We start from the raw sequence: 9,763 nt of genomic DNA, 5'->3' as shown, positions 1-9,763 counted from the left end.
CATATCTTTACTTGGTTTAATCTTATTTCCCATGGACAATAAAAACAATTTGATGAGGCTGAAAATTACTATTGCAATGGACAATATAAAAACATCTCGATGAAGGATGGATACAGCGCCCTTCACATAAGGAAACACATATCAAAGGGCACCACAGTGGTCCGACAATGCCCCTTTGATGCTTAAGCCACGGTAGTATTGTGAAAGCCAAGTAATGAAATAATAATATAAAATGAGAATGTTCAATAGAGAGGAATTCAAATCAAGATCCGATTGGGTATATACTAGGATATCTGATTTCAAATCAAACCCTAAGATAGTTAGGCCTTAGGCATCCTGAGTTGCAGAAGTATGAATCATAAAGGTAAATTGTGTTTGACTATGAGTCTATAATTGCAAGGGCTGCTATAACTAGGGTGCAAGCAAAATGTAGAGCAAGAGGGATCGAGCTCAATACAAGGAGCTCGGGGAGCTCAAAGCATTAGTGTGGAGAGCTTGGCGAGCTCATCCCTAATATAGCTTATGATTGGGAATCTCCATACCCACCTAGCAGAAGGGGTTGGGGTTAACCTTTTGTGAGAAGTCTGCTGTTATCTTGTCCTCTAGTTATTTAGCTCCTGTTGGTAATGTCAGTTGATAATTCTAGTTGTTTGATTAATCCAATCTATTTGACTCATTCAAAATGATTGGACGTATCTTCCCAGTTTAATTGATTTGTTTGGTTCTATTAGCTCTTTTGCCCTCTTAACCCATACAGTGAACTTTTATCGTGAATGAGTTAGCTTGACCGATTTAAACCTGAACAATTGGGCTAGCGCGACAGGTACACAACAACTGGTCACATTGCCTAGCCGGACTGCAGTGGCCTGGCCTCTCATCTTGATTGGTGAAATCGGATAAACCCAGTTCGCCCAGGCCACCCGTGCCATAACGCCGCCGGTAAATTCACCGATTGGGGGTTGAGGAAGGAGATGATGGCATGGAGATTCGTTCTCAGCAGCTCCCTTCGCCCACCGTTTCTGTACTCTCGCCCTTTACAGAGCTCAGTGTCAACGCCAGCTGCCAAGGAAAGAGGGCTTCCGTTTCCAAATCGACACATGACATACGGAAGAAGCCACCATCTCCGATCTGGCGCACTACTTGCTTGCCAAGCCAGACAGCAACGCGGCACGCCCCAGGAGGAGCAGCGAGGCACGGAAGACGGCCGGTCTCTGCGGCAGCTGCAGCAGGCAGCCTTGTGGACCGCTGAGGCAGCTTACATCCTTTGGCTTTTCCTCCTCCCTTATGCTCCGGTATTGTTTTTCTCGTTATTGTCATCACTATTATTGATCCTTTCTACCCTCTCTCTCTCTCTCTCTCTTCTAAACGACATCTGATTTAATTCTGATTGCCGGATTTTGCAACAGTCCGCTCAAACAATCTACAATTTTGGCTTATTTCTTGCGTTTTTCTTTTTGGTCCGCGCTTATTCTTTATAGTGCTAAGGTTTTAATGAATGTTCTTGATCCCTAAGCCCGTGTTAGTGTTCTCTAAGGTAACATGTGATTTTGGAAGGAAAAATATTTTTATAATGTTATGAGAGAAAAAACATACCTATTAATCTATTATGTAGACCAAAAGAATACCAAGTTGAATATATACCACACCTTTGATTTTTTTTTTTTTTTCATCTCATAATTAAAAAATTAAAGTGACTACAATTTTATCAATCTGATTGTTTAACTACTATCTATTTCCAGGGTGACCCAGTATGGGCTATAAAGTCAACAACAGTCGATGAGCTTCTGGGATTGTCTCTCAATTTCTTCTTTATTCTACCCTTGATGAATGCTGGTATTTTTAATCCTCTTCTCATGTCATTTATTACTGTTTTGTTTACATATCTAGGTAGTCAAGTCTAGTTTTCCTTTGTTTAGAAGCAAATGGTCATAAGCCAATCTCTTCTTTTCTATCTCTGTTCTTCCTCTTTGAATACTGTATCATATGAACATTTTACTTTTTGTTTCAACTTTTCTATAATACTGTCTATATTTTATAATTAATTCTTGGTTAACTAATTTGGAGAACAATCTCATGAATCTTAAGAATAGGATTCAACCTGTTTCCTAATTCAACAGCCTTCGCTATCATTATAAAAAACACATGATACAAAATGACATATCGAACAGGTATTTGTTTCTTACATTGAAATTAATATATTTTGTTTATTCTTTTTTGAATTAGCCGACCTTACCGAGTGAGATAAGACTTGATTGTTATTGTTGTATTTTTTTTTTTTGAATATGAATGGATCAAGCCTTACACATTCTATGATTTAAGATAAATTCATATTGCATGACTTGGTTAATATTTGCACATTTTTGCATCTAATGATTAAACTGGCAATTTACCATATCACATACCCAACTTTGAAAAATACCCTTAACATACACTTAACTTTTATATTGCATTTATTTCCTAAAATACTCTTTTCGCTCTTGCAAAAAAATGACAAAAAAATTAAATCTTAAAAAAAAAAGCTCAAGAAAACTCTAAAGAGACCAAAAGCATTTATGACCACATGCTCATGGTGAAGCTTGCAGCCGTCGTGAAATCACTATTATGATTTCACAATGCTTAACAACGATTTCACTGTTGCTTGGTTGCAATTTTACTGTCTCCTAGCCGTAATTTCATAGCCACCTATCCCCGATTTCACTGGCATGTGGCTGTAATTTTATTGTTGCCTAATGGTCAAGTAACTGTGAAATTCTGGCTAGACACTGATCAATAGTGAAATCGCGACTAGGTAGTTGCTACCTCCAGCTTGTGGCTAGGCAGCCATGATTTCATAACCAATTGTGACATGTCTATGATTTCATGGTCACTCACTACCCATTCGCCGTGATTTATCAGCCACTCGCAACTGCTTATACCTGGTTGTGATTTCATAATAGTTGTGAGCTCGGTCATGATCTTACTGCTGCAAATGTTCGCAGTCTCAAAATCAGGTTCTCTTGAGTTTTTTTTCCCTGCTTTTATTTTTTGTCATTTTTTACTAGGAGATATGAAATGTATTATCGGAAATAAGTGTGTCATTTGGTAAATATGCAAGTTAGGTGTCTTTTTGAGTTATTTTTTAAAAGTGAGTATATAATATGGTAAATTGCTCGTGATTAACTTGTTTGCTCTTTTTTAAAACATGAACAGAGATGAGGAAGTTGCTTTCAGTTATGAAATAAGTACTGAAATACATTATGGAACGAGGTCAATGTCTTCTTTGCAATTTAATGTCAGAGAAAAGAAAAAAAAATTAATTTTGTTATTGAGTAACACGTTGACTAAGAATTCCTTACAACTTATTAAAATTTAATATTTAGGTTAAAGCAATGTGGAAAATACCTAACTTGATGAGTATGGAAAATGGAAAGGTAAGTTAAAAATTAAGTAGAAGGTACTCAAGTTATAGCAAAATTTATAGTTTACCAGGAGCTAGGGGAAACCAATTTGAGAAAAAAAAAGAAGAGAAAAGACCATTGTAAAAAGAGAATAACTGTTAATGTCCTCAATTACTATCATGAAATCAATATTATATAGAGATGAAATAGTGGAAAGATTTCTAAAGGCCAAGTGCTAGTCATGCAACACTTTGTTTTCCTCAATGGTAAATGTTGCCCACTAAGCTTCTACTATGTCTATGAGGGAAGCTTGCTTGCTAATAGTGGCTTGGCTGGCTGATTTAGAAACAAATTTTATGCCAACTTGCATAATTATTATGTTGCTCTCACCTGATGCACCCCACAAAGGTATATTATTTATCTGATGAAGCACTGAAGCCGTGGTACACTTTAAATTAAATACATATCCAAACTTCACACTGTTTCTCAGTAAAACAAGTGATTTTTTCATCTATGACTATCTATAGTTGCTATTAAAGTGGAAAAGTCCAAACATTGCTCTATCTAGCCTAGCCTGCACTCCTGTACATTTCTATTTCTAAAAATGCTATTCATGTTTGATGATGGATTTCCTAAAATTTCATCATCAGTATAAATGTTGTGGTTGGCTTTAAAAAAGCGTGTGAAGTAAATATTGTTGTGATAATCTTCCTAGACATAAAATTGGCAACTATAGTCACTTGTGGTTTCAATATTGTCAGATTGATAATTGTCAGCACAAAATCTGTGATATACTATCAACTTCCAACGGCTATTCTATATCCACCCATAACATGTGATATGATTATATGACTTCATCATGCTCTTGTTCAGTAAGAATCTGTCTTAAATCAATGGTTTGCTAATCACACACATCTGTTGGCAGTATAGTTGGCCTTCATGTGCTTGAACCTCCAGTGTTGCATCCTGTAAGGAACTATCCGGCAACATTACCTTATCCTTTCTCCATATAGAGTCACTATGCTCCTTTTTTCATCATTTTGTCCTAATTAAAGGATGTCTTCTAGGTAGCTGAAGGTTTATTCAACTTCATAATTGGGTGGACACTGTTGTTTGCTCCGCTGCTATATACAGATTGCCACCGAGACAGATACAAGGGGTCATTAGATGTCTTATGGGGCTTTCAGATGTTCCTCACAAATAGTATGTTATCAACTGATGCTAAATTTCTACCATATCATTTACTAACAATTTTTCTGAATAATTCACTCAGCTTTTTTGATACCCTATATGGCCATCCGACTCAATGACAAGGATGTGAAGCCTTCCAACAGCAAGTTGTCTGAGTTAGGATTGTTGATGACAAAAGGTTCATCAACTGTTGGCATTATAGGTGGGATAGTGTGTTTAGTATCAGTACTTTGGGCCTTTTGGGGGCGCCCTGACATTGATTTTGGAGGTATTGCGGACCGATGGCACTTTTTTGTCGAGTATATTGGAGAAGAGAGGCTTGCTTATGCCTTCTTGTGGGATATATGCCTGTATTCCATATTCCAGCCATGGCTGATAGGTGAGAACCTCCAAAATGTAAAGAAAAGCAACTTGAGCACCATAAGAAAGCTAAGATTCATTCCGGTTGTGGGCTTGGTCGCCTACACATTGTGTTTAGAAGAAGAAAGAAATGTCAGCCAAACATGATGGTTGACATGATGCCCGTGTGAATGGATATGGGAATTTTCCAAACATGGGTTTGATGTACAAGAGCTCCCATTGTGGTAGCTTAAACTATGCATGCAGAATTCAAACGTATATATTTGAAGAAAGAAAGATTGCAAGCAGCGTTACACTATAATTATCAAATGAAAATATAAGTTGAATTTTAGATGTGTTGCAATTTCCATTTTGTTAATTTACTTGGATCTTCTTCATTATATGTGAGAGTTACAATATCAAATTTTGATTATAGAATTCGACTTGTGGCATGTGATCCATATTAGGCTATGAATTTTACGTATGCTATTTGGATTTCTAATAAGTACATGTTCGGATTTGCTAGGGGTGTCAGAAATGAATCTGATTCGATGACCCAACTTGAGTCGATCCGAAAAAAATTAGGTTCGGATTGGGCATTTTCGGGTTCGGGTTAGAGGGTTGGAGAGTTAAAAATTTTCGAGTTGGGTCGGGTCGGGTTCAGGTTGACCCGGGTTGATTTAAATATAGGGTTTTGTGAATTTTTTTAGGATTAAATTAAATTTTATTTTAAAAATTTAGATGTTTTTATGTATATTAATATCATGTTTGTATGATAATGATGGAGTATTGTGATAAAAGTAAAGAATTATAGGGAATATAGTTCAAAAAAGTTATTTTAAATCTGATTTTTGGATTATATGGGTCGGGTTTGGGTTGATCGAGTTAGTCGGGTTCAGATTTAGATATTTTAGGTTGAACTCAGGTTCGAATTGGATTAGAAAAAAGAAATTCAATCCGATCCATTCGATTTAACACCCTTAGCATTTGTTAAGTATCGTCAGTAGATCCACTTAAGACACACATTTCAGCTTTTTTAACTTGCACTCCAAGGTCCATTTGAAATTTGACTTTGGATTAACCTTTTACTATGATTGATGAGTAGACCTTTTCTTTTGATTTTACAATATACACCAACTTAAGTCTTATTACAGTTGACCATTTGACTCTTAAAAATTATGTCTAAATATTTAGAGTAATGGAAAACATTTTCTTCCAAAATTGATCATGATAATGTGATTCATCACTTTCTTTTGTTTCTTATTCTTACAACTAGCAATAGTATCTACTTTTGGGTTTTTTGGGTAATCAATGTATTCAATTCTGATAATCTAATTAATTTTGAAAGTGATAGTTATTAATTTTGAAATGACCGATTGGATTCTATAGAAATTTTCAAAATAGGAAGCCTGGATGGGTTATGATGGATGACCCAACATTACAAATAATTTGAACTCCTCAAATGTAATATATCCTAAGTGAAAGTCGGAACTCTCATTATCCAGGGAACAATAATATCGATTGATTCATCTAGAAGATGAGAATTGACCACATTATCTGTGATGTGCTACTCTCCTATGGCATGAGCGAGAACCCCTGTTCACTTGAAGATACACCATGATCTTGGTGCAATTAATTTAGGCATTTGCTCTTATTATTTTTAGATGCGGATGTATCCGACTTCTATGAGAGATAGTCTCTCTGCTCAAATATTATTCATCTCTGTATAGAAAAGATAAATAATGCTCAAGAAGGGCACACCAGGCTGTGTAATCAAGAATACGTAACACTTTATTTAATAATGTAGAAGAATATTAATAAAATATTTGTTTCAAAACATAGACTCTACTATAATCATAACATGACTAACATACTGATCGTATGTAGACAATGAAATAGCAAAATGGATAAGTAACCAACCATGTAAAGGAGATCAAACTAATCAGATCAAGTCAAGACGTCAATCTTTTGTGACTAGGATTTTGGACGACCGGAATTGATCAAGGCATCTAAAAAGTCCAAGCACGAGGTTAGGTCCAGAGATCTGAGAGAGGCAATCAATGGATCAGAGTTGACTAAACTCTAGGAGTCTGTAGATGATCTAGGCGATTCAATAAGATCCAAAGTTCATGAGGATCATATCGATAGTTGAGTCAGCAATACTTCAAGCAATTAGAAGGATTTCGAGCGATTAGATATGTGTCAAATAAATAGTCAACAAGTGACTATAAAAGAAGGGCAGGGACACGAGGTACAAATATTAACACAAGAAAAATCACATTTTCATTAAGTGATCTCAAAATTCATTCTACTCAAATGATCCAAGAAGTTTCAAGAGAGTGCGGTGTGCATTAAGCATTAAAAAAATAACTTTATAATTTTTTTAAAAATAAATTTTTGATCAAAATTTTCTTTTAAGGATGACTTGTGATTTTTTTATGACCGATGCAAAAGTAATACGCCTGTCGAGCGGCCTACCTGCTCGGCCCTGGAACAGACAGGGAACGCAAGAGGACAAAGGAGACAGAGGATAACATCATCCTTGAGACACTTGCCGCCGACAAGCAGCAGAGTTGGCGGCCGAGCCGTACATAGGATCATACGGTGGAAGCTTCCACCGTCACATCCGGGATATGCTCGGACGATTGCGGAATGGAGCCAGAGGTACTTTTCTGACACAGGCTCGTTATGTTTGGGGAAACGTGCACGCATCGGGAAGCGTACCCGCGTTTCCCCGGGGTCCTATATAAGCACCCCCAGACGTCGACGAAGGTATGGGCAACTCTTTACTGTAGCCACATTACGCTGCCTCTCTCGTTGCCTGACTTGAGCGTCGGAGGGTCGTCGCCGGGAAACCCCTCCCGGCTCGGTTTCTTTGCAGGTTCGCCGGAGAGTTGCACCACCAGTCGGAGACAGCGAAGCGTGCCACGTCCCCAGCGTCCGTCGACTCAGCGCTCGGACAGGATCAAATTGGCACCGTCTGTGGGAACGCACCTGAATCCGAGCCAAGGAGATGGAAGAAGCTGGACGTCAACTTCTGGTAACGCTCTCTCCCGAGGAGCTCGAAGCACTCGTCCAAGCGCGAGCCGCAAAAATCGTGGAGCAGCAACAGAAAGCTCAGGCTGAGCGGGCAGCGCAGCAGGCGACATCAGCCTCGGGGGGCCGAGCGCCACCCGAAGACCGGCAGGAGCAGCTCTCAATATGGGGGCAAAACAAGGGGTCGACCGGCACTCAGATGGGGCGCCACCCGCCCCGATACCTTTTCATCGGGCTCTGTTCCAGACGCCCTCGAAGGTGGCGCAAGCCAATCAAGACAAGGGATCCTCATCAGACGAGGCACCCGTCTCGGACGTCAGAAAAGGAAAGGCACCCTGAACGGACTCGTCACCCGAGCGGATCAACCGGCAGTTTTCAGAAGCCATTCTTCGCGATCCACTACCGAAGCATTATGCGCCCCCCCCCCCGGGAGTACAACGGGACAACTGACCCAGACGACCACCTGGGTAAGTTTGACAGCACCGCCACACTGCATCAATACACAGATGGTGTGAAGTGTCGAGTGTTCCTCACCACGCTCTCGGGATCGGTGCATCGGTGGTTTCGGAGACTGCCGGACGGATCCATCACAAGTTTCAAGGAATTCCGAACGGCGTTCCTCCATCATTTTGCAAGCAGCAGGCGCCACCAGAAGACAAGCGTCAGCCTGTTTGTCATCAAGCAAGGCGCGAGGGAGCCGCTCCGAGCGTACATCCAACGCTTCAACCAGGTGGCCATGGACATTCCAACGGTCACCTCGGAGACAATGATGAACGCGTTCACGCAAGGGCTCGTGGATGGTGACTTCTTCCGATCGCTCATCCGGAAGCCGCCTCGGGACTATGACCACATGCTGCATAAAGCCAACGAATACATCAATGTGGAGGAAGCCCAGGCGGCGAGAAGAAAAGAAGCCCAAAGCGACCAACCAGCTCCCGCCGAGCGGAAGCAGCTCATCAGTCACCAGCCACCCAGAGGACCGCGAGCCGAAGCCGCCCGTTCTCATCAGCACACTCGGTCACACACCGTCCAGCAAGTCGCGGCTGATCGGCCCAAGCACAAGGGGAAGGTATGGACCCCGATGTTTTGTTCACTCCATCAGTCGGCCACTCACAATACCCGCAACTGTCGGAGCCTACCCCCCATCGCTCATCCCGCACCGAGGAGTTACCGCCGCCGATCGCCTTCACCAGACCGGCAACATCGACAACAGAGCCCCGTGCAAAGGATAGAAAGGCGATCCCCCGAGCGACATCATCGTCAGCAGCACGGAGCCCACCACCGAGCGTCAAATGAACGACTTCGACCTTCCGCTCGGGAGGAGGAAAATAGGGGCAACGCATCTCGGGGAGAGATCAACATCATCGCCGGGGGCCCGACCGACGGAGATTCCAACAGAGCCAGAAAGGCACACGCAAGGCAGCTTGTTGGTGCAATATCCCTCAGGTCAAGGTTGACCTGGGTAACCAAGCTGAGTCTTGGTTTGGGTTTAGATGTTTGACAATAAGATATTGATTGAAGAAGAGTCAAGTAGGTCAAGGTTGACTGGATACTTGACTGGGAAGTCCTAACTGGGATGTTAGGCAAAATGAAAGACCTAGTAAGTGAAGCTAGGCAGTATGAAAGTCCTGGTGAGTGAAGCCAGGCAGAAGAAAAGTCCTGGTGAGTGAAGCCAGGCAGATGGAAATCCTGGTGAGTGAAGCCAGGTGAAAGTCCTAGTGAGTGAAGCTAGGCAGATGGAAATCCTGGTGAGTGAAGCCAGGTGAAAGTCCTAGTGAGTGAAGCTAGGCAGATGGAAAACCCTAGTGAGTGAAGCTAGG

At 41.0% G+C, this 9,763-nt stretch overlaps 1 protein-coding gene across 1 annotated transcript; it reads left to right on the top strand.

Moving 5' to 3' along the window:
• The first annotated feature begins 829 nt into the window (after nucleotides 1-829).
• LOC121998219 lies at nucleotides 830-5,259 on the top strand. The gene is made up of 5 exons (XM_042553017.1): nucleotides 830-1,292; nucleotides 1,740-1,833; nucleotides 4,308-4,345; nucleotides 4,445-4,580; nucleotides 4,651-5,259. Exons 1-5 carry the CDS (start codon nucleotides 972-974, stop codon nucleotides 5,073-5,075), a joined length of 1,014 nt encoding a protein of 337 aa, XP_042408951.1. The 5' UTR covers nucleotides 830-971; the 3' UTR covers nucleotides 5,076-5,259.
• Nucleotides 5,260-9,763: the final 4,504 nt, after the last annotated feature.

Source organism: Zingiber officinale, chromosome 6A, assembly GCF_018446385.1.
Source record: "Zingiber officinale cultivar Zhangliang chromosome 6A, Zo_v1.1, whole genome shotgun sequence".
NCBI lineage: Eukaryota > Viridiplantae > Streptophyta > Magnoliopsida > Zingiberales > Zingiberaceae > Zingiber > Zingiber officinale.
Note: the sequence above shows the minus strand (reverse complement) of the source record. Positions and strands in the feature narration are given on the sequence as shown.

Coding starts and splice junctions, on each gene's coding strand:
- LOC121998219 (XM_042553017.1), top strand. CDS start 972: ATGATGGCATGGAGATTCGTTCTCAGCAGCTCCCTTCGCCCACCGTTT. Junction 1,293..1,739: donor TCCTCCTCCCTTATGCTCCG/GTATTGTTTTTC, acceptor ATCTATTTCCAG/GGTGACCCAGTATGGGCTAT. Junction 4,346..4,444: donor AACCTCCAGTGTTGCATCCT/GTAAGGAACTAT, acceptor GATGTCTTCTAG/GTAGCTGAAGGTTTATTCAA.